Source organism: Oryzias latipes, chromosome 22 (genome assembly GCF_053564925.1).
Source record: "Oryzias latipes strain Hd-rR chromosome 22, Olatipes_Hd-rR_3.1".
Taxonomy (NCBI): Eukaryota; Metazoa; Chordata; class Actinopteri; order Beloniformes; family Adrianichthyidae; genus Oryzias; species Oryzias latipes.
In genome coordinates this window covers 1,830,692-1,854,456 of record NC_136258.1, presented here as the reverse complement: position 1 = coordinate 1,854,456, position 23,765 = coordinate 1,830,692, and the positions used below count along the sequence as shown (strand labels likewise).

The 23,765-nt window shown below is 42.4% G+C and overlaps 1 protein-coding gene across 1 annotated transcript; it reads left to right on the top strand.

Moving 5' to 3' along the window:
• The first annotated feature begins 1,498 nt into the window (after window positions 1-1,498).
• On the top strand, window positions 1,499-23,529 carry wdr43 (WD repeat domain 43). The gene is made up of 18 exons (XM_004082805.5): window positions 1,499-1,813; window positions 2,416-2,550; window positions 4,554-4,675; window positions 6,092-6,212; window positions 6,279-6,397; window positions 8,900-9,002; window positions 9,079-9,143; window positions 10,315-10,474; window positions 13,188-13,274; window positions 13,361-13,486; window positions 13,787-13,924; window positions 14,977-15,063; window positions 15,166-15,197; window positions 15,299-15,362; window positions 17,069-17,182; window positions 17,385-17,454; window positions 21,830-21,888; window positions 22,660-23,529. Exons 1-18 carry the CDS (start codon window positions 1,607-1,609, stop codon window positions 22,789-22,791), a joined length of 1,941 nt encoding a protein of 646 aa, XP_004082853.1. The 5' UTR covers window positions 1,499-1,606; the 3' UTR covers window positions 22,792-23,529.
• The last annotated feature ends 236 nt before the right edge of the window (window positions 23,530-23,765 follow it).

Sequence of the window (23,765 nt, the reverse complement as noted above, 5' to 3'; positions counted from 1 at the left end):
ATGTTTTACAAAAATACAGTTGTAGTCATATATATTTTAAAACCTGTTATTACTAGATCACAAAGGTACGACGGAGTATTAGGGCCACCAAAAAAAAAAAAATTAGAGCCACCAAAAAAAAAAAAAAAGTAAAATTACGAGATTTTATCTCGTAAATTTAGGAGATAAAAACTCGTAAATTTACGACTTTTTATCTCATACATTTACGACTTAAAATCTCATAAATTTACGAGAAAAAAGTCGTAGATTAAGGAAAAAACACCGAAGTTGTCCGTTTATCGGAACCTAGCTTGAAGATGAAGTATGTGGAGCCTTTTGTGAAGCTTCATTTCCGGATTATTATAGGTTTAAAACAAAGAGATTCTGAACCTTTTGGCAACTCAAAATCAGATTATTTTCCGTGCAGCAGTCTTTCCGGGGTTCAGTGTCAGTAAAGCGGAGTTTAATATGTAAAATAAGGAGCTCAGAGACACGTTTGGGTGTAGACAATCGCTGCAGCCTTTATTCTCCTTTTCATTCACATATCCTGAAGTTCATTTGTCTCATTACGTCATGAACCTGTCATCCCAACACCAATGCGGAAGTAAACAGTGTTACAAACGCCCCCTCCTGCAGATGAAATGTCCCGTTTCAGCATAAAACAATAAAGAGGAATGAAAATAGTGTTTTATATTAGCTTTGGAACGTTGAAAATGCCAAAAAAAAGTGCTCCTCCTTTTGTGTGACGGAAGCGTCACACAGACGTAGAGTCTTGTCTTTGGTGGAAGAAGAAAGGATTCAAGCGAACAGCTGCAGGGACACCGACGACGGCTTCATCGGGCTGCAGAGATCCTGCAAACCAACCATCAATAAATAAAACTTTAATGAATCGTAAATCAAACAAATGACCTTCCAGACATTTGGAACGTTATCAATAAACATTCAGCTCACCTGTTCAACAAAGTTTAGTCGGTCTGCTCTGCATGCTAACTTCCACTGTAATCTCCTAAAATTACGACTTTTTTTCTCCTAAATTTACGAGTTTTTATCTCCTAAATTTACGAGATAAAATCTCGTAATTTTACTTTTTTTTTTTTTGGTGGCTCTAATTTTTTTTTTTTTTGGTGGCCCTAATACTCCGTCGTACAAAGGAGCACTGTACGATTTTGTCAAATATGCATCATAATTATGGAAACACTTACATAATTAATTTAACAAAGCAGAACAATGGAAAGATAATCAAACAATGAAAGTCCTTTCATCTGCAGAATCACCAAGGCCTTTAAAACTGTATTTAAACTGTAGGGGGGGGGGGGGGTTATAATAGTAAAAAACAACTAAACTAAAAGTAAATTATCTTCATTTGTAATGGTCAGAAACGTGATATATTTTAACTTTTTTATTTGTACTTAATGAAATATAATGTGAATAATATTTGCTTATTTAGGCAAATAACTCAAAAGAAATTTGAAGTGTCATCACAAAATGTAACCTGCAGTTATGTCAACACCTTCTGGCGGGCAAGAGGGGGCAGTCCTTGGTGAGTAACAGTGCGCATGCCCGTGATTGGACGCACGTGGTTTGTGTAAGCACGGCGGCGCACGCAGACGCAAGAAGAGCCACAGAAATGGCGTCTGACGGTGGCAGCTCATCGCTGCAGCTACCCTGCGTTTTCTCACCCAAATCACGCCAGTATTTGGCTGTGTGCGCTCAGGATGGGAGACTTCGAATCTGGAATACAGACAGCAAAACTATTCACCAAGAATACGTGCCTTCAGCTCATTTGAGTGCCACTTGCACGTGCATCGCCTGGGGACCATGCCGAACAGTGAAGGTGCGTGAAGCTACCGTTAGCCGCACGAGCTAGCGTCGGAGCGAGGCCCGAAAAAACTATGTGGCACGCGTTTCCTATCGAACGGACGCGATCCAAACTGTAAAGATAAACTATATTCATAGGTTGTTACATTACTGGGTCATGATTTTGCTTTACAAATTCAATGTTTGTCGAAAAGTTTTGTTTATCGGAATAGTTACTCTAGCTAGCTAGCATGAAAAGCTCCACACGAGCGCACATGTTTGTCCCACATGGTTAGTAGTAGTGAAGGAGCAGGATGTCCCATTTGAAGTGTAGCGTTGGTGACTCCCCAAACAGGAATAAATATGTGTATATATGTAACTAATATGTTGTCACGATGAGCTTGGTGGTCTCCATTTAAATAACTTAGTTATTAGCATTCTGACTTTATCAGTACTACAACCCATGATCAATAAGAGGAGCGATCAGTGTGGAGGTTAGTTGTCTGTCTTTATACAAATCAGTTTTTAAGAATGTGGCTTTTTGTTTGAAATAATATGCATATCATTGTTTGGGGAGGACATAACTAATGAATAGATGATGTGGGGGCATGTTTTCATAATTCATCTAATGTTCTTCAGGAGGGACCTCAGAGGAAGAAGAGGAAATCGGAGGCGGTGCAGGTGGAGGAGAAGGCCGACCTGTTGGCGATGGGCACAGCGGCTGGCAGCGTCCTCCTCTACAGCACTGCTAAGGGAAGCCTCCACTGTTCCCTGGTTAGTTTGGAACAGATGTAAAATACGCCTTTCACTGTGATCAGAGCTCAAACCTGCAGTTGGGACTAAAAATCCCATAATACCTCCAACACACACCTGGATGTGACAGATGGGTTAGAAATCATCTGCAGTGGTCTGGAGAGGAAACGGCGGTGAGGCTGATGCTGTTTCCTCACAGTCTGCAGAAAACTTTAAAGAAACTCACGTCTGTGTTGGTTAAAACATTCTAGAAGCTTTTCTATTTTCAGTTCATTGTTACTAAATTGAAGGTTTGAGAAAAGTAAAGAATGAAATAAACAAAAAGATAATAATGCAGACATGTTGGTTTTTCTGCACTAATTCATGACTGTTGGTAGCAAATCTTTGCCTAAGGTTGTATATTGAATGCATTGCACTTTAAAAAATAGCCACATTCTGCTGTAATATATATATTTTTCAATCAATGATATTTTATTAATCCCACTAAGGGGAAATTTGGTCCATTTTCTCTTTCAAATGAGAATTTTTGTTTTTTTAATGGTAGTTATGTGATGGTTCAGAGAAAATATACATCATAGTTTAAAGGATGAGGAATTTCAACTTGCAGGGAAAAAATCACTTTTGCTTCTGATAAATGGCAAAACCATTCAAATCAGACATAACAGTACGCTGTACTTCTGTTTATTTTGGGGAAAGAGTTGAAGTTATCAACATAGGATAGGAGTTTGCTGGTTTTTGGACCAACCTCCAGTGGTCGTTTGAGGAACTGCAGCATTCTGGGTTTGTGCCCAATTTAAGAAAGGAAAACAGTCAAAGCAGCAGTTTAAGAGGGAATTCTTTGGAATGGACAATGTAACTGTGATTGGCTGAAAAATGCTCAAGCTAGCTGCAGACATGTGGATGCATCAGCATCAGTCACAGGCAAAACCCAAAGGAAAGAATCTTCAAAGTTCATGCAGCTTGGTATGAGAAATGTTCTCCACGTTTGTCCCGTCCCCTGGGGGAGCCATTTGGTGGTTTAACACCCCCCCCCAATCTATATACCCAAAATATATACAGTTAAAAAAAATGTACACATTCATATTTGATAGAACAGTTGAGTGTTTCTACGATGAGCCGTATCACATATCCATGGTCTGTGAATTATTTGTGACGTCACCCATAGAAAATGACTGGCTTCAACCAAATAAACTCAAATTAGTTGACAGATCAAAAAGAGTCATTCTGACAAATAGATCGACTGACTAACAGCTGTTTATTTCTCTATAGAAGTCTATGGGATTTTGGTTTCTTGGAACCACTTTGTACTTCCTGTTTGGAATGCCGGGGGGGGGGGGTGTCACCGAATCCAGTTCAAATAAACAGTCAAATCACTTTAAATGACTTTTTAGTTGATTAAAGTACATAAACATATTTTTTCTGTGCCTTAAACAAGTAAAACACGTCCAACATTTTTCACATTGTTAACAGACTCATATTAATACAGTTTTATAAATATCAAAGTGTGATGTAGAGCAGGGGGGTCAAACTCATTTTCACTGAGGGCCACATCAGCATAGTGTCTGTCCTCAAGGGCCAGATATAACTTATACATGTAACTAAATGTAATGAAAAATAAATGTAACTACTCCTTAATGTTAAATAACCCATTGTTTATTTATTATAACCTTTTAAATGACAATTACAGTTGCATAGAATATGCATAAATATGATTCTGTCAGGTTAGGTTATATGGACAGTGTTTAAGTCATAATGTATAGTTGCTCAATCTGATATTTCAAGTCAGATTCCCCCTAAATATGAATAAATACAAACCAATTTTTATTTTAAGAAATTAAAAACATTCACGCTCTCGCGGGCCACATAAAATGACATGGAGGGCCACATTTGGGGCCTTGAGTTTGACACGTGTGATGTAGATTATATTTCAGTGAACGATCATTCTTAGCATGAATGTGTAGTCGTTAGTGCTGATGTCATGATGTATGTATAGCTGTTTTTTAACGTCTTGTTTTCTCTGTCAGGATGAAGCTCACAGTGCAGGAGTGAACTGTGTCCACTGGCACCCTGAAGACAGCGTGTTGTACAGCGGCTCAGACGACACAAACATTGTGGAATGGGACCTGCAGTCAGGAAAGATGAGGAGGTTGGTCTCCTAACGTGACATAAAAATGGTCACTGCCAACGTTTGACACTTTTCCCCCACTTCTGACGGTTCCAAACCAAATCAACACAAATCCAGTCATGTTGCTGTAGACCATGTCTAGAATGCTACAGTCATGTGATGTCAGGACGAGTTCTCAGAGGTAATACCTGGGTCAAGATCAGAACATTCTCCATACTGCACGATACAAGATGTTGGTTTCTCTACCGCGTTTTGTGACCCTTTTTTCACGGTTTTCTAAATATTTTTTGTAAAAGTTAAGTCTTCTGTCCGTTGATTAATTGTAAAGCAGGAGTGATGACACTTTTTTGGTCAGCTGAGGAAAAAATCCCCAAATCCACGGTTAGGAGTCTGAGGCTGAATGGCCACACTTCTCTGATGTTTAAGAGGAGGAGTGTGGGGAGGGCAGTGACGTTTGTACTGGCAGACGTACGATTGGCTGTTCTGTGTGTCAATCAAATGACTTCCTTCATGGCAAGGATGGTGATGATCCACTGAGGGCGAGTTAATATATATACATGACCCACAATCTAGCTCCCCTTCCTTAACGAACCACCAGTTGATCACGATCGATGTATTGGGCCCCCTGTTGAGAATTCTTAACGTTCTGTTAAAAATGAATATATCATAATAGGTTAATTCTCTCTGTAAAAGATGTCGTTTTTCACGACATTTAATCAGAAGTCCTGCGTTGTTGACCCCATTCATGTTCCTCTATCGTGGCGCCCTTAAATAAGGTATGAAGACCAGTTGGAGCAGTGGATGTCTGGCTGTACTGAGACACTCTGACAAATGAATGTGGACAGGGTTATGTTCAAGAGCCCACCGGTGATTAAAGGGGGAAAATCGAGTCCTGCAGGATCTGACTGATGACCTTCAGGAGACATTTGTCCTTCACTGGGATAAAGCAGAATACTTTAGGTTGTCATGTGAATGTCTGCTTCCCTAAAAACATGAGGCCGTTAGAAATGCTTTGAAGTGGGGCCTTTGGGGTGAAGACGCAGACAGTGATGTCACAGTGACATCCTGTCGGATGCTCGGTTAACCCATTGTAGTCCTTGGAATGGTTCAGGGCAGAGGTGTCAGAATCCAGAGCCTGGTGTTTTCCAACCAACCTGCCATTGAAGCTCATTACCTGTTAAACACACCTGATCCAGGTAACCAGCAGTAAATAAGACAGTATTTCTGGAGCAGGGGGCCGGTCCTCGGGGCCTGGAGTTTGACACCCCTGGTTCAGGGAGTGGTGAGAATTCTAAATAAAACAAAGACCAAGGAAAGCCACCCTGGACAACCCCAGAAGAGTTTTCTTCTGGGTCTGAAACTGCTCTGGGATCTCACTCTAATGCTTCTGGGTAAGTGAATCCTAATGTTCCCCTGTCTGCTTCTCTGTTGGAACAGTAAGTGGAAGGCGGACCGCGCCGCAGTGACCAGCCTGTGTGTCAGTCCTGACGGCAAACTGCTGCTTTCAGCGGGACATGTGATCAAGATGTGGGACCTGGACACCAAGGAGCTCTACAGAGTGAGGGATTGTCTTTATGTTGGTTGTTAGTTAGTCCACAACCCTAATGTTGTGTTTCCTCTGTAGAAATTCACAGGACATTCAACGGCTGTGACGACCCTGCGCTTTGCCACCACTCGACCCCCCGACAGCAACGGGCTGTACTTTGTGTCCGGCGCTGCACACGACCGGCTGATCAGTGTTTGGTGAGTGGCAGCCGTCATTGAAGTAAAGCACTGAGCACAAACGGGACAGAAGGAAATGTTTTTGTTAAAAGTATGAACACAGTAAAAGACGCCAATGCTTTCATGGAGCCATAGAAATGAAAAGGACTTCAGCCATGATGGGAGGTAGAAACAATCGATATTTAGATATTTTCCATTGAATAAAAATATAAAGGTAAACATAACGTGTCTTTAAGATGAACCAAAAACAAACTTCACTAAAGAAAAACCAAAAGTTTGATGACATTTATTTCCACTGACGGCTCAAACTGGACAATTCAAAAGCAGTTTGGTCATAAAATGTCAGCTGAGTGAATATTATTACATTTTTGTGAAGCTAGACTAAATTAAAGCTTTTTTCATGTTCAGACAGTTTTAACAAATGTCTATACAGAGTTTGACAGTAAATCATTTAAAATGCTAATGCTTATTAGCTTAAGATGCTTTTTTCCCTTTTTTAATCAAGTCCAGCTTGTTTTAGTGCCAGAGATGGTCATGTTGACACTGTGAGGAACCAACAGCCTGACAGGTTTGGGATTTAGGTGCTGACCTGATGTGAGCCCAGTTCTCAGAAATGCTTTACTGAGCTGCTTTCAAAGCCTCTGCTTAAAAACCTCTTTAGTGGAGCTGTGAGTAAATGTCAGCCCCATGTATAAAAAGGCTTCCAGGAGTTTAAAAACTATAGAACATCTGAACTTATGTCCGCCTGGAATCCCCTTTATCCCCTATAGCAGGGGTCGGGAACCTATGGCTCGCGAGCCATATATGGCTCTTTTGATGGTCACATGTGGCTCGCAGACAAATCTTTAATTATAGTTTTTTTTTTTCATTAGACCAGTCCTTCTCGGGCGCGATGCGATGCAAGAGGCGCGCAGTAGTAGCGGTGCTTGGAGAGAGAAATCTGCGCCAGCGCTATCAGTTACTATTATCTATTATTTCACAGAGTTTGTACCAGCTGGAAACCTGTGAATTGACGCGCCTAAAACTACGCGCTCCCGTCTCTGAGAAAGAGCGCGCAGATGCGGGGACGGGATGTGTGAGGGAGAAAGCAGAGGGTGAGGGTGGGGTTGTGGGGACAGGCAGCAGGTGAATCGCGCAGGGATTGTAAAAACGTAAAACCCGCTTCCCGTCACTCACTGCAGCGTGTGAGTGTGTGTTTGGCTCCGCGTCTGCATGTGAGCAGTCTCTCACATCTACAGAACATTCAGACCTACGATCACGTTTAAAGTCTCAACGCCTGCATGAAGCAGAAACTCACCACATAATCAACCAGACTAGACCATCAGCAAAACTACCACGAGAAATACTCATCATTTATTAGCAACAGAATAACAATGTTATTAAAAAGAATCCACAGACTTATTGTACTTTAAAAATGTTGAAATTAAATCAAATGCACACATTCACTTGTATATTTAGTTTTAAACAAATTGTCGCGGACTGAGTTGGATGACTGTTGGGCCGCGTTAAAAGTTCTGGAGTTCATTGAACGCGTCAAGCAGAGATCTGATTGGCCCTCAGTTCTGTCGCTCAGCCTGTTGTTAGGTAGTTTGGACCAATGGGGTTCAGCTATGGGCCGAATAAGGGAAATGGGAGGGCTGCAGCGGGAGCAGGGGAATATAAAGTTGGGAGAAGCGCTCTCGTGTCGGCGGGAGAGATTCAGGAGTTGCTGAATTAATTGAACGGCGTTTGTTGCGGTCTGCAGTAACCAGAATAAAGAACTTTAAAAGAGGTTAAGTCTCCGTGGGGAAGGGACACTACATTATTGTATGGCTCTTTCGAAATTACATTTCAAAATATGTGGCATTTATGGCTCTCTCGGCCAAAAAGGTTCCCGACCCCTGCCCTATAGGATTCTGAATGGATAACATGAAACCTGAAGTGAAAAAGGAACATTATTTTACGGGTTTACCCTGCTTACCTCAAAGCTCCAAACATGGAGAAAAAAACCGTCAGGGCGGAAGAATACAATAAAAATCAGCAGCAATTTTCAGAAGAATAGACATATTTAGAATTCATTTATCTGCCAACACCAATATTGTGCAGATGTGAAAGGGCATCGCTGCTTTAAACAGATAATGTCTAAACTTGTTTTTTTAAGGGAAAAACAAAGAAACTTAGCCTAAAGTTGAGCACAGGGACCGTTATTTCCCAAAACCATGAATCTCCTAACGGAGTAGATCAGTAATGATGCACAGATGTCCAGTTAGAAGGTTAAGGGGGGGGTTATTGTGATGTTTGCTGAACATGCTCTGCAAACATTTATGTATGCAACAATATTTTTCACATCTGAGGTTTTTCTTCATCCATAACAAAACATTAACATGAAAAATGCAAATGAAGTTTTAGCTTTTAGAAGTTGTTAAATAAAAAACAAAAATGTTTTTTCTTGTCTGTGAAATGTTTGGTGTTAAATATTACCATAAAAATGCTCCATTGTTACATTTCTGTTGGACTCTATGTAACTGAGAATTCTGACTTTAGGCAAGTACGAGAAGATGGGAAGGACAAGAACTCGGTGGTGTCGTTCACACTCACTGATGAGCCGAGACACGTTGACCTCGTCCCATCCAACAGCAAGGAAGAGGTTAGACGTTCTTTTTTGACTGGTGCTTGTTCTTCCAAGACTGCTTCTGCTCACTGAAACGTCTTTGTTCCTGCAGGCGGTAAGGCTGGCAGTGGTGTGTCAGGATGGGCAGCTGCATTTGTTTGAGCACTTTTTAAATGGGTGAGTCCTTCACTGATAGACCCTGTCTGTAATACATACTGTTTGTGATGTAAAATCAAGGAGCCGCAGCATTTAATTTTCCTACCTTTAAATATAAGAAAAAGGCGCTGTGATCTTGACCTTTAGTCCCGTAGAACAAACTCTGCTGCATACGTTCATCTGAACTCTAAAGCTGCGTTCCCAGCAAACACAATTTGCACACCAAATTGGTGTTGGTTGCCTTTCTTTGGACCGTGAATTCGCTGCTCGACCCCTGTCCAAAGATGTGTTCATAAGCTTGGATGGATGGAAGTTAAGGATGAGAACAGCCAGATCGATCCTCCATGTTGGATTTGTACGCCACACGGTGATCGAGTCCCTGAGCACGTCACATGCCCAAAGCTGAGACCCTGATTTTTGAACTCTGGACATGCCACAACGCTCAAATTACACTGCTGTCAGACTGCTGCGCCGCACCCGACGCTCAAAATGCGCCGCAGGAACTCTGATGCTGTCTGTACGTTGACTCTGAATTGAAACTGGACACGCGCATTGGATTCGCTGTGAAAGTAACTTTACAAATGAAGCTACACACAAACTGGGCATGTGATGCACGTTCAATAACGCACGGAACACGGGTACTTCAATGAGCCAGGGGCCTTGGTGTTCACGCTGGACAAGCAGGGAGGAGCTTATTGTTTAGCGGCGCATGTCCACAGCTGGAAGAGGCTTGGTGCTAAATGTAGAAGCGATTCAGCTCTGGTGAATCTTGTTCCAGGCTGTTTCTTTCACACCTCTGTTCAGATACATAAAAGACTGTCTGACTTGACACAAAGAACAATTATTCATTTCTCCTTCATGATCGTTTATGAAATGGTTTGAACTTCATAAATAAAAAGCTACGCCATCCATATGTGACTACCAAATCAGAGTCCCTTATTGTCCCATATTCAATGGCCGTGTGTTTGGTACCCGAAGCCCAAAAACGGTTGTAGAAACTAGCATAGCTACACATGAACACCGGAAGCCTGACACGCACGTATACACATCTAGAAGCTTTTCGTTGGCCACTTGAACGTATGCTGCCATGGGCAGTGTGAACTTAGAGTTTTGATGTTCCTACCCCCGTCTCCTGGTTCAAATACAGTCACTTTGAATTTAAAGTGGTTTTCCTGTAAATGTGTGCCCTCAGACCCTGTAAGAAGCCCTTTTTGCCCTCGTGTTCGGTGCAAATGGCAGACACCAGGGAGTCACCGATGCCCATCCCCATGCTGGCTGCTGTGCTCGGAAGGGATTCCCGGTCCGTGCTGCTGGCCTACGGAAACCACCTGCAGCCCGTCATAGAGCAAGTGGTGAGTGCAGAGGATCAGGAACTACACCCCAAACAGTCAGTAAACACACGTGTGTGAGGGGAAGACAACCATAATCGTCTTAATATAAGCAACAGAACGAGGGGCTTAGAGGTAACAAGAATGAACAGATGGTCAAACACAGCTTTTGGTTGTTGCTTTTCACTCAGAGGTTGGAGATAAACAGACAAGTGAAGCTCAATGAACTTTTGGTTTTTGATCTAATTAAAGTCCAACTCCAATAATTTTTTGATCTGAAACTTCCTAGTGGACATCATTTCTGCAAAGCGGCAGGAGTTCATCAGAAACTTGCCACTAGTTGTGGACGGGACTGTTGCCATGGAAGTAAGCCTCCACTGATATCCCATCATTCCCCTGCTCGCACTCTCCCGCTACCTTGCAGCCCTTCACATTTGCGGTGCAACAAAAACGGCGAGCAACATTGGAGCTATCAGACATAAAGTTTTAAGCTAGAATCCAGCTCAGAAGAGGAAAATGGAGACATGAAATGATCTTATTGATGCATCCAAATGGAATAAAGCAGAGAGACTTTGACCCGCCCATTTCAGTTTCTGCATCACATCTGAGATCTTTCAAACTGTATTTTTTTTCCATCTGCTTCTGTTTCATCACAATTGGAATGAAGAAATGCTTACAATACAGTTTTAACTTTACATTCTTACATTATGAGAAAAATGCTTCAAGAAAATGTTAAAAAAAAACATTTAAATGAAAAGGAAAATTGAAGTTTGGATGAATTCCATCATTGTTTTCTCCATCATTCTTCATTGCAGATTCTTGGTATTAAATTAACCTCCACTAATTAAACTGTACAAAAAGCAAAAGTTACAATAGTTGAACTTTTAATAGTTGGTTCAGCTTTTATTGTTGGCCTTTCCACAAAGGATATACACACGCCTGAGTCAAGTTGAAATCGTTTTTCTTTACCTTCAGCTTAATGTGAAAAAGCAGCAACAGACTCATTGGAGTTTCTACTCTCGTGGAGTTTGACCTACAATGATCAAATATTGTTATATAGTTTTTGTGGTGATCTTTTTCTGACGATGGAGGACAGAAACTTCACAAAATGAAGGGAAAGACTGCATTCCTGAGTATTTCTTGGATCTGCAGTGAATCAAGAGCAGATGGGTTTCTAATGAACTCCTGCCGCTCTGCAGAAACTATGTCCTAAAACGGCCTAATTCTAAATACAAGACCACCAGGAACGCTTTTAAAATGGATCAGACATGATTTGAGTGGGACTTTAAATCCAATGTTGGCTTTATAACAGGGGTCGGGAACCTAAGGCTCGCGAGCCATATATGGCTCTTTTGATGGTCACATGTGGCTCGCAGACAAATCTTTAATTATACTTTTTATTTCATTAGACCAGTCCTTCTCGGGCGCGATGCGATGCCAGAGGCGCGCAGTAGTAGCGGTGCTTGGAGAGAAAACTATCAGTTTACTATTATCTATTATTTCACAGAGTTTGTACCAGCCGGAAACCTGTCAATTGCCGTGCCCAAAACTGTTGCGGGGACGGGATGTGTGAGGGAGAAAGCAGAGGGTGGGGTTGGGGGGGACCGGCAGCAGGTGAATCGCGCAGGGATTGTAAAAACGTAAAACCCGCTGCCCGTCACTCACTGCAGCGTGTGAGTGTGTGTTTGGTTCCATGTCTGTCTCACATCTACAGAACATTCAGACCTACGATCCCGTTTAAAGTCTCAACGCCTGAACGAAGCAGAAACTCACCATGTATCAACCAGACTAGACCATCAGCAAAACTACCACGAGAAATACTCATCATTTATCAGCAACAGCATAACAATGTTATTAAAAAGAATCCACAGACTTATTGTACTTTAAAAATGTTGAATTTACATCAAATGCACACATTCATTTGTATATTTAGTTTTAAACATATTGTCGCGGACTGAGTTGGATGACTGTTGGGCCGCATTAAAAGTTCTGGAGTTCATGAACGCATCAAGCAGAGATCTGATTGGCCCAGTTTTGTCGCTCAGCCTGTTGTTAGGTAGTTTGGACCAATGGGGTTCAGCTGTGGGCCGAATAAGGGAAATGGGAGGGCTAACGCGGCAGGAGCGAATATAAAGTTGGGAGAAGCGCTCTCGTCTCTGCGAGAGAGATTGAGGAGTTGCTGAATTAATTGAACGGCGTTTGTTGCGGTCTGCAGTAACCAGAATAAAGAACCTTAAAAGAGGTTAAGTCTCCATGCCTCAGTGTGGTAAAGGGACACTACATTAATGTATGGCTCTTTCAAAATTACATTTAAAAATATGTAAAAAATGTATGGCTCTCTTGGCCAGAAAGGTTCCCGACCCCTGCTTTATAAGAAGGCTTTGTCTTTTGTTTTTCTTTATCCATCCTCAGGTTTCAGTTTAACAGAGTTTCTGAGCTCATGGTAAAGGATGATGACCGATGGGATCTACGTTGAAACTTATTTTTAAAACACATATTAAGATGAACAGTTGGTGGTTCCAAGTCTTTGGCTGCCTAAGTGGATGAAATTTGGATCCAGAGGATCATCAGTCAAAAAATGTGGTCACCAATAAATGAACAAGAATCTTATGAAAATCAAATCTGAGGCTTATTATGTCTCCTGTTCTATGTAGAACTTTAAACGATGTTCTAATTTGAAGCAGTATTATGTGAACAAAACCTGAATGAATGTGTTTTCCTCTGTCACTCTCCACAGGAGGTCAACACCACAGAGAGACACGTGTGTTTGAGTCGAGACGTGAAGACCAGCTTGTCTCTCACCATGGAGAGCACCGTCTCAAAGGTAACAGCACTTTTTCTGAAATCACAAACCTGTGGGCACAAATGAAGAAAACAGCTTGACTATTTTGTTTGAATCATTTCCTCCAGGTGAAAACCCCGGTTGTTAACACAAAGAGCAAAGTACTGGTGCCTGGACTTCCTGGTCACCAAGCTCCATTAAAAGGATCCCATCTTGAAAAGGCATCAGAGAAAAGAAAAAAGGACACCAAAGAGGTCAGTGCATGTGCACCAGTTTCCTGGCTGCTCTTTCCTTATTGATAAGATTTGTTTTCACACCGAGTGAGAGCAGTGGTTGTAATCAGCCAGGAGACGTGTTTAATAGTGATCCTGTGTCACACTGTTCTGTTAATGAAGACATTCATCATCATCAGGCTGTAATTGGAGGCTTGCAAACAAAACCTTCCACCTTTATTTTAAGCACACGTGACAGTGGCATCATTGCTTTCTTAATAAAGACTTGTCAAATAAATGTGAATAGAAGTCTCCAGGCTTATCTGTAATCTCTCTCCATAGATGTCAATAGCTGAGCAGCTTGGCGAGATCGATCTATCAGCCACATCCAGCGAGAAGGTGAAGGCGTCTTTACAGACGGACAATTATGCGGTGCTGTTGGTGCAAGGTCTGGAGAGCAACGACGCCGACATCCTAAATGTAAGTATGATCTCCAGATTCTCACATGTGCAGATGAAAGAAAGACGTGTAGTTTGTTTTGATTTCAAGTTCATTTCTCTGCAGAGATGTTTATCCTAAAACTACCTTTATATCAAACACGTTTAGGCGTCACGGGTGTCCAGGTTCAACGTTGAGTCAATGTGTAGAGACGATCAGAGGTTCTCGGGCAGTGGCGGTTTTTGATATGGGTGAGGTGGACGGTGGCCCAGGGCGGCACTTCATAGGGGGCGGCATTTTCCATGCCCACAAAGTTACACACAATGAAATACCAAATTCAAAGAGCTGATGGGGTTACTTGCACAAGGGGTAAGTTAGTGTAGAACCGCCACTGTTCTCGGGTGCGTTTTGATCTTTGGACGGGGTGTGGTGGTCTGGCAGCAGTGCATGTCGGGGGTTGCGGTGTGATGCTTTTAAGAGGTCAGAATTTTGGGGAAGAAAAGGCGTCGCATTAACTAATCAGGGCCGTCGCTTTGCCCCGTGACATGTTTTGGGCGGAGTCCAAAACCAACATGGAGGAGAATCTGATCCTTCTCCTGAACTTAAAGATATGTATTTTTTTTTGCATCGAGACAATAAGAAAATTATTTTATTTATATTTTTCCATCCTTGGACTAATGCGGCACAGCAAGAGACAGAAGTACCGCTGAGAGCGGCCGTCATTCAGACGCAGTTCATCGAACAGGCAGAGTCTCTGAATCATTTCATGAACCTGATGTGAGAAATGACTATCGACGCTTTCGTAGAGCCCTTCAATAGAAATAAACCTGATCTCTCCGCATCATTGGTCGTGGATGCACTGCCTATAAAATGGGGATAAACATTCAATGCTTTCATGGAACATCTTTTCACAGTAGCTCCTCCCCCTCCCTCAAAAAGAGGTGGCAGAAATGAATTTAACGCGTGAATGGCGTTTGGTGTGAACGTAGCAGAAGAACGTTGTACTGAAAGTTTGGTGGAGGGACAAAGTTTATCTGAAACGTCTGCAGAGTTCTGGACTTTTGAATGAACCTCGTCAATTTTTTTTCTTGCAGAAAGTTTTACAGACTCGTAAAGAGATGGTGATAAAGAAGACGGTTGCTCGGTTACCGCTCTCTGCTGTTCTTCCGTTGGTTAAAGAGGTGGGTCATCAAATACGGCTGTGCTTTGACACGCTAACGTCTACATTCATAACTGCACCACAGACGGCTGTCATTTTAATCGGCCATTTCTCTGCTTTATAGCTCACAAATAGACTTCAAGGACATCCTTTTGCGTGAGTGAAAAACTTGACTTATTTTGAAAAGAATGTTCACTTTTTGTAAAGCCTCGTTTTTCCTGGTTGGTTGACATTGTTGACCATTTTCCTCTCAACAGGGGAATTCTGATGGTTCGGTGGCTGAAGGCTGTCCTCATGCACCACACGTCGTACCTGGCATCTGTGAGTCCACTTTATTTTCTTTAGAAAATATTGTAACAATATTTTCATTTTTTCTTTAAAGACCCACTCTGTTGATAATTAAGATTTTGGTGTTTTAACCTGTTCTTGTAGTCTTTTTCTGTATTTATATTTATAAGAAGTATTTCTTTATCCAAATTGTTTTGAATCAGTAGAAGATGAAAAAATGCCAGTATAAAGATTGTATTTGTGACGTAGAAGATGCACTGGGCAGATCACATGATTCCTGCTCTGCTCCATTCTGATGCATCGTCTCATAGACGACTGCATCCATGTGCGTCTTTGTTTTCCTCGTCTGAGCTGATATCCAACTCAAAACTGTACGTCTGGATAGCTCCAATAATGCTGCCATTTTTGTTGCACTGCTATTAAGTTGGGGTTGTGAGGGGCTGTAAGCTACCAGGAGATTGTGTAAACAGAGAGCTCTCGGCAACGAGGGGGAAGGGGTGCGGGGTACAGGGTTGCTTTTTGCCAACAGTCCTGCCCACAACGGCACAGGTTTTTTGATTTGGCCTAAAAATGGACTACCGTAATTTCCGGCCTATAAGCCCTACTTTTGTCATACGCTTTCGACCCTGCGGCTTATTCAATGATGCGGCTAATTTATGGATTTATTTGACAGCCGCCGGGAGCGCTCGTGCAATCTCGGAGGGTGGCTGAATGCATGATCCAACTTCCAGCAACAAGCCTATTTGATTTAGACACACCTACAAGCAGCCAAACAGCATGGACCTCACTTCAGCTATTAGACCCTTCAGTCAGGGTGCAATAAAAGAAACATGCATGCCCAGCCGCATCCCACAATCCTTTGGTGCCATTAGACCCAACGTGCACGTGATCGCCACTACAATATGACGCAGCTTTCAAGTTAAAAGCAATCGTTAAAAGCAGCGTGAAATAATCCACCATCACCGACGGATTTGGAAAAGCCGGTCAAGGAGCCCGCGGGGCAAGATCATGACCATGTGTCACTGTTGTGGAAGGAAACTCCTGGCGCACGCGCTGCGCTGAGGTGCGCGCTTTAAGTCACTGCTGCTTTCTTTTACTTGTCTGTTTTTTTTAACCCGCCCTGTTACTACCATACTGCTGCCGTGACACAGGCGGAAGGAGAGGAGAGCTGCTCTCCTGTTCTCCCCTCCTCCCGCTGCAGCTCCCTGCTCCTTTGTAAACACGCACGCGGTTTCAGCACATATACATCCTCAATCTACAACACAATGTGGCGACCTGGGGGTTAGCCCCGCCTTAAGCCCCTAAGACTCATGGGAAGTGGGTGTGAATTTCCTCACCATAACTGAGGGAGCTGTGAGCAGAAGTGAGGTCCATGCTGTTTGGGAGATGTGGGTGTGTTCAAATAAATGGGTTGACGCACTGTTAACTCCTCCCTCAGTGAGACTGAAGCCAGTCGTATAGTCTGTGGGTCAGGATAATCAGTGATGGGCCGATAGTGTTGGTAGTAAATTGCGGCTCGTGTATGTAAAGTATGACTTAACCTCCTTAAATTGAGTCGGTGCGGCTTGTAATCAGGTGTGCTCTATAACCTGAAAATTACGGTAAACAGACTTAACAGACCACTGGGAGCGCCTTTAGAAAAGATCAAAGCATGATCAGAAAAGGTTTTTAAAACTTAAACATACATTTTCTGCTGGAGTCACTTATCTTGTGTGCTGCTGTTCTCTGCTCTGATTCAGCTGCCGGACCTGGTCACTGAGCTGGGAGTCCTTTATCACATGATCGAGAGCAGAGTAAAAATGTTCCACAAACTCACAAAACTTCACGGGAAACTTTACCTGCTGATGACGCATGTAAGTCATTTTGCCGAATATAAATTGCATTTCCTGAATATAAATGTACATAAACCTGTGAAAAGAGGTGATTTCCTACAGCAGAAGCAAACACCAGCATGTTGGTTCTCTGTGGGTCAAGTTCCAGCCTCTATCAGGATGGAGTTGGATCATTGTTTCAAACATGTCTGTTGATCTGTAATGTCTGTCATTCAACCACTAGGTGGCGGCCAGTGACAGCAGCAACATGGTCTCAGAGGTCGACCACACAGCAAAGCTGGTGTATGAAGACGGTGAGTGTGACTAACAGCTGCTTCCCCAGCTGTTGTCTTTGACCTCTTTCTGAGCATATTCTATGCTTCAGTACTGATGGACTGAATGAACCTTAACAGAAATAGCTTATTGTTAATTTTTAGACCATAACTTTTTTAACTTTTCAGCAAAATTATAGATATTAAAATACTTTTTATTATCCTGTTTGTATGCCTTTATGTGCCCACCATCTATTCTATAACAGGAGTGTTTAAAGACACATCCAGATTATTTTTCTCTCTTTAAAGCATTCCCAGTCGTCCTTTAATTACGATTATCCTGCTTTTAAATAAAATAAAAAAACGTGTCGTTTTTTAGGACGCAGTCTGCAGAGCGGCAGTAGTTCATTAGAAAGTCACCTCACAGAATAAACCCGTCCCCATTTCCATCATTCATTTAAGTGGTCTCCCGCTAGCTCACAGCCCCTTAGGGACCCAACTTAACATTAACGGGGCAACAAAAATAGCAGGTGATATTGGAGCTATTTTTGTACTAAATGAACAAGGAAAACAAAGATGTACATTGATCTAGTCGTCTACAGCAGGACAGGGAGCTTGTGGCTTTGTGTTTTTTCTGCAACACAAACGATTTTTCAAACTGCTTTTTTTGTCTGTAAAGAAATACTCAGAAATGCAATTTTGAGCTTAATTTTCGTTAAAAATGTCTTCCGTCATGAGAAAAAGGCCACAAGAACATGTTAAAATCACCAAAAAGGAGATTTTCATCAGTGGATCTTTTGACACAAAGATGGATTCTGTTTCCTGGCAACCTGACCACCGGAATTCAGATCCTCCCCTTCGAAAACGGCAACCAGACCCTTTTGTTAGTCTTCATTTCTCATTACCAGACTGTAAAAAAAACTTAATTGAAGCACATAGAAAATGGCAATCATGATATAATTAACCTGTGCTTTGAATTCTAAGTCCCCTGTCAGTGGGTTTAGGCTGTGAAGCTGCAGTGAACAAAAACCCAATAAACCCAGCTGATTAGGAGGAAGAGGAAGTGAGGTTCAGTCAGCCCTTTGTGGGCGATGCATTATGGATCCAGTGTGGGAATGTTTGACCACATTCAAACATTTTTCTCATAAGTTTGTGTGTAACTAATGTATAAGCTGCTATAGATTTAGAAAAGTTGACTATTTGTTATTTTGGATAAGTGACAAATAAATGTCAGTTCTTGCCTGAAATCCATTTAAACAATTTAGAAGTAACTTATTTCTGCTGATCTTTAAGACCACAAAGCTTTTCTTGCTGATTGTTAAACTGTATCTTTGGAAATCTGAGGACAGGCTTCAAAATAGCAAGTTTACTTATGTGGGTGTATGAAAACACTCAAAACGAGACATTTTTTTTGGAGGAAACTGCACAGAAATCCATCAAAACATGAAGGGAAAACCATTTAGCACACGTTTCACACTCTCTCTGTAGCAACCATTTGTCAAACGTAGAATCAGTAAGCATCAGAGCGAGCAAAGTGGTCTGAAGAAACCTCTGACCTTTTTTTGGTTGTGCAAAAGATGGAGATGGGAAAACCTGTCTTGCTTAAGTGCACAGAAAGTCTTTTGCCTCTATGGCTTTTTAGGAAACCAGTTTATCTCTTTTTGGGGGAGGTGACAGTAGGTGGGGTAGGGTGGGAACATTGACTGACCAAGAAATTGGGAGTTTGCTTTTCGGCTCATCTTTTTCTTCACTACAGCAGATGATACGACGACTGCGTTACTGTAGGACCCATCTGGCTGTCAATCCCACCCTCCATTATTCCCTCTTTGTGGAAAAAGAGTCATAAAGTCCTCCACTAGCAGCAGCAGCTCTCCACCTCTCTGCAGAGGGCAAACCACCCTACAGATTGAAAAGAGTAACCCCTTCATGTGCCAGTCCAGAGGCAGCGTCCATGACCGCCACATGAAGGCGTGCCACCAAAGACCGCCCATCAACACCTACACACATGAGGTTCTCATGGCAGACTCCCCCGTTTCACCTTTTGACCCCCTCTGTGGACTGCATCCTCATTAGCTGGTTCCTCAGCAGAAGTTGTCAGGAGGTCCTCATGGTATTCCTTCAATCTTTTGACGATGCCCTCAGTTGAGGTCAACCTCTCACCACCATTTTCCACAGTGTTCCTTCACTATTTTGCGCCTCACCTTTCACGTTCTCACCATTTCACTTCAAGTAAACGATACATGTACATGTTAATAACCCTTCCCTCAGTCACCATTTGTTTCCTGTCCTGCCCTGGACCAAAACTCCAGCGCGACCACACCCACCGACACTGTGATAGGTCTGGGGGGGACTACTAGAGGGGAGCCGTCTACTCTGGTTTCTCTTCTTTGTTCCCCTTTCATTAAACCATCCAACTGCAGGAATGTGGGTGTCCCACCTGGAGAATACAAATGTGAACTGCACCCATGATGAAGCCACTGGGATGAGCAGTAAAACATTTCAAGGAAGATTTGAAGTCCAGTTGCTATGACTATAACCCTTGTGCTATCTTAGCTGACCCCCCCCTTCCATTGAGGTGTTCTCCCTACCATGACAAAGGTGGATAAAGGTGGAAAGTAGGGCTGCACGATATGAGGAAAACTTGCGATATGCGATATTAGTGATCAATATTGCGATAACGATAAATTTGCGGTAAATAAACAAATAGAAAAATAAACAAAAACAGCATTCCCATTTCATTGCAACAGTTTAAAAATTATACTCCAAATGACCCTCATCGACATGGGGGACAAACGTCAGGGTGGCTAACCCTGGTCCTCAAGAGCCTCAACCCTGTCTGTTTTCCAATTCTCCCTAGACTGCTCGATAATGATAACCAAAATCAGGTGTGTTCTGTCAATCAGGATGTGAAATCACTTGAGTCAGCCAATCAACAGCAAGCTGGTTAAGGAGAGCTGGAAAACAGGCAGGGTTGAGGCTCTTCAGGACCAGGGTTAACATAATAGGCCTCCATCTGATTGGTCAACAATGGAAAGGCGTCCATCTGATTGGTCAAAGCATAAAGGGATTTATTTAATTCGTTAAATGCTTCAAGCTGCTAGAAGATTGTTTTAACACATTTTGGGTTTGCGATTTATTGCGATATTCGCCGTCTTTTGCGATATGCCTATTGCAGAGCTGGATATTGCGATAACGATAAATTTGCGGTATATTGTGCAGGCCTAGTGGAAAGATTTCATGTAATCCATGGACACCAGTGAAGATCACAAATCATTGAAGAAAAAAGGTTCAGAGCACTCTCTAGTGGGTCTAGATGACCCAACTCCCAATGGTAAAGTGCCTAGGATAGCACAAGGGTTAAGACATCATTTGGATGAATGAGAACCAAAGATCTATAATTCTACTTCATGGGTTTCACTTATTGCAAGTAATTTATGGAAAGTATCTCCTTCAATAAACAAGGGAATGCTGTGTAGAACTCCTTCTGTCTTCTGAGAGGCTGAATAGTTGGGCAGTATTACTCTGAGGCTGACCGCTCATCCTCCTTCCTGAGCTCCTCAGAGTTGATCCCTGCATGGATTGTTGATTCCTATCAGCGGTCTCAGTGGTCCCACAACCCAGCCAGGCTAGATCCTTTACATCTGGTGACCACCACTGGGTTTGTGGAGTGGAGTCCTGGCAGGCAGCAGAGAGCTTACAGCCATAGTTTGTGATCAGTGATCGAAAACATTCCGTCTCAATGAGGGGAGATGAGGTAGATCTATGAGATAGATCTATGAGATAAGATAGATTGTGGAGGGACTGTACATCAATACATACTATAGACTTTCTCCTCTTTTACACTTTTGGAGGCTGGTGTTCTGTGGAATTTTTATTAAGGAAAAAGTCTACCTTGGCTCAAAAGGGGTTGAAAAACACAGAGATAAGAAACAAAGAAATAGATCCAGTTGATCCCACGATGGGGACATTGATTTGTCACCATAGCTCCAAAAAGAAGATGATAATAAAGAACAGATAATAAGTAGCACTAAAACTAGACAATAAATAACCCAGTTAATGATGCAGTTCCTTGTAGAATAGAGTAGGACTCTATAAATCTAATTTGAAACTTCATTTGGTTGAAAACTGTTGATTGACAGAAAAGATGCACTTTGTGACAGAACAGCTGTTCAGTGGAGCCTGTAGCTGACTTGGCTTAACTAAATCCAGGACCCAGACGTGTTTGGAACAGACATCCCCTCTGCCTGACTGATCATTTTGAACAGACTTTGCTCCTGCAGATTTTCAGCTACTCCAGTACCGATCCTCAGACCTGGCAGTGTGAAGATCTAAGGCTCTATTCTAATGTCTGTGTCTGAGCTGCTTTAGTGTTGGATGCTGATGGATTTGTTTGCTTTGCTCTCTTTGCTGTTTCCAGAGTCATCAGATGAAAATGAAGCTTCTGGTGATGAAGTTCTTCCTGAGGATGACTCTGATGTAAGTCAGATTCTGGACAGATCAGGGGTCTGCAACACTTGCAGCCATTTGGGTCCATTTCTCACTGACTAGAACCCAGAAGGAGCCACAAAATCACTCATTTATGTTATTGTTGCTATTCTGATAAATAGAAATGAAATATTAGCATAAATAAAACATGCATATGAAGAGAAAATCCAATGTTTTGACACATTAAATAAGTTGTGACAGAGGTTCACATAACTTCCTTTCAAAATAAGGCGTCCTGTACAACATATAATAACAAAGCCACACATTTAGAGGCAGCGTGATGTCATGCAGAGACTATTGTTGGTACAGCTCAGCCAGAAATTCGTAAAGCCGTACAAAGTGACCCTTTCTGTATTTGTCTTTCTATGAGGCGCACCTAAAATCCTTGTTTGTTTTTTTAAATAGGAAATCCATTGAACAATCCGGCCTGTCTAATGTTCAGCCTCAGGCTGTGCTGATTGATCTCCACTTGGTTTTCTGTGATAAACACCACTCCAAACACCGTCAGCGTTTTAGTACGACTTTGATGAAATACAAAGCCACACCGCTTAATGGTTGTTGGAGCATTGTGGGTACTGTAGTCAGAAGCCTTGCAGAATGGTGAACTGTGCCTAACTGTTTGTGATTGACGACTTGTCTGTTTAGCTTCACTAGAAATACTTTTGACATTAACAGCCTCGTGGTTGCAGACCCCTGATCTAGATGTTAGCAGCACAGTTACAGACAAAGCGGCCTGATTCTGACCCATCTTACCTTCCTCAGCACTGGGAAGAAGAGGAGGGCATGGAAGAAGACCAGCAAAGTTCAGAGGAAGAGGATGAGGGCAACAGAACAGAACCCAAAGCAAACGGAGAAGAAGACATGGAGCATGAAAATGAGAGTGAAGAAGAATAAAAAAACCTGTTGATTCTACATAAAAAGGACCTGAAAGAGTTATATATATATACTTTCATTTTATTTTCCTGCCTTTGATTTTATTAATTAGAAAGGGTTTTACAGAATCAACGGACAGGTTGAGACGAGGCCAGATGGTCCCCCCCCACCTCTCCTCAGCCCCACAGATCTTCTGGCTATGGTCCCAGCAACTTTCAGTTCAAGTTCGGTTCAAGCTCCGCTCCTGCATCCCAGCTGGACATCCTGGAGGAACCACTCCTGGGTTCTGTCAGCGGTGGTCAGCGTGCCGCTCCTGCATTCCAAATGTTGTGACAGAACGGAGCACACGCTTTGTTCAGTGCAACATCTGTCGGGGCCGTTTGGAAGCTAACGGTACTGAAGGGGAGTCGGGATGCGGGCCCCATCCCCACTCGTCTGTTGAACAGAACACCAGAACAGGAGGCTGCAGGATCATACATCATGTTCCCACAAAGTGTAAATCTGTATGTACAGAAAAGGGTTTGTATGATCACGTCCCTCCACAGCTTCTCCTGCAGATGTCGGTATTAAATGAACTCTTGTAAAGTCTTCTGAAGGTCTTTTTTTATTTTTACTGTCTTATCAAAATGTCAAAGGTTTCCTTTAAATGTTCATTTTGAGTTCTTTTCCGTTTGTGGGCGTTACCCACGACCGCAGGGGAACCTGAATAAAAGACTGTCAATTTTGCTCCAACTGGTGAATAAATGAGTTTTTCAAGTGCTTTGCAGTGCTGGTAGACTCCTAAAACAGCTGAGGCAATGGTTACAATGAACAGCTGATGTAGGCGAATTATTTTACCACACTTTTGTAATTTATTTTTTTTAAATGATTAAAGTCCAACTTTGATCGTCTGTAGAACTCTTGACCGTTTCCAGTGGTGGTTTAATTAGGATTTTACTGTTTTTAGGCCAAAATCCAAACCTATCATTCTGTTGGACAGTGTCTGCAGAGCAGCA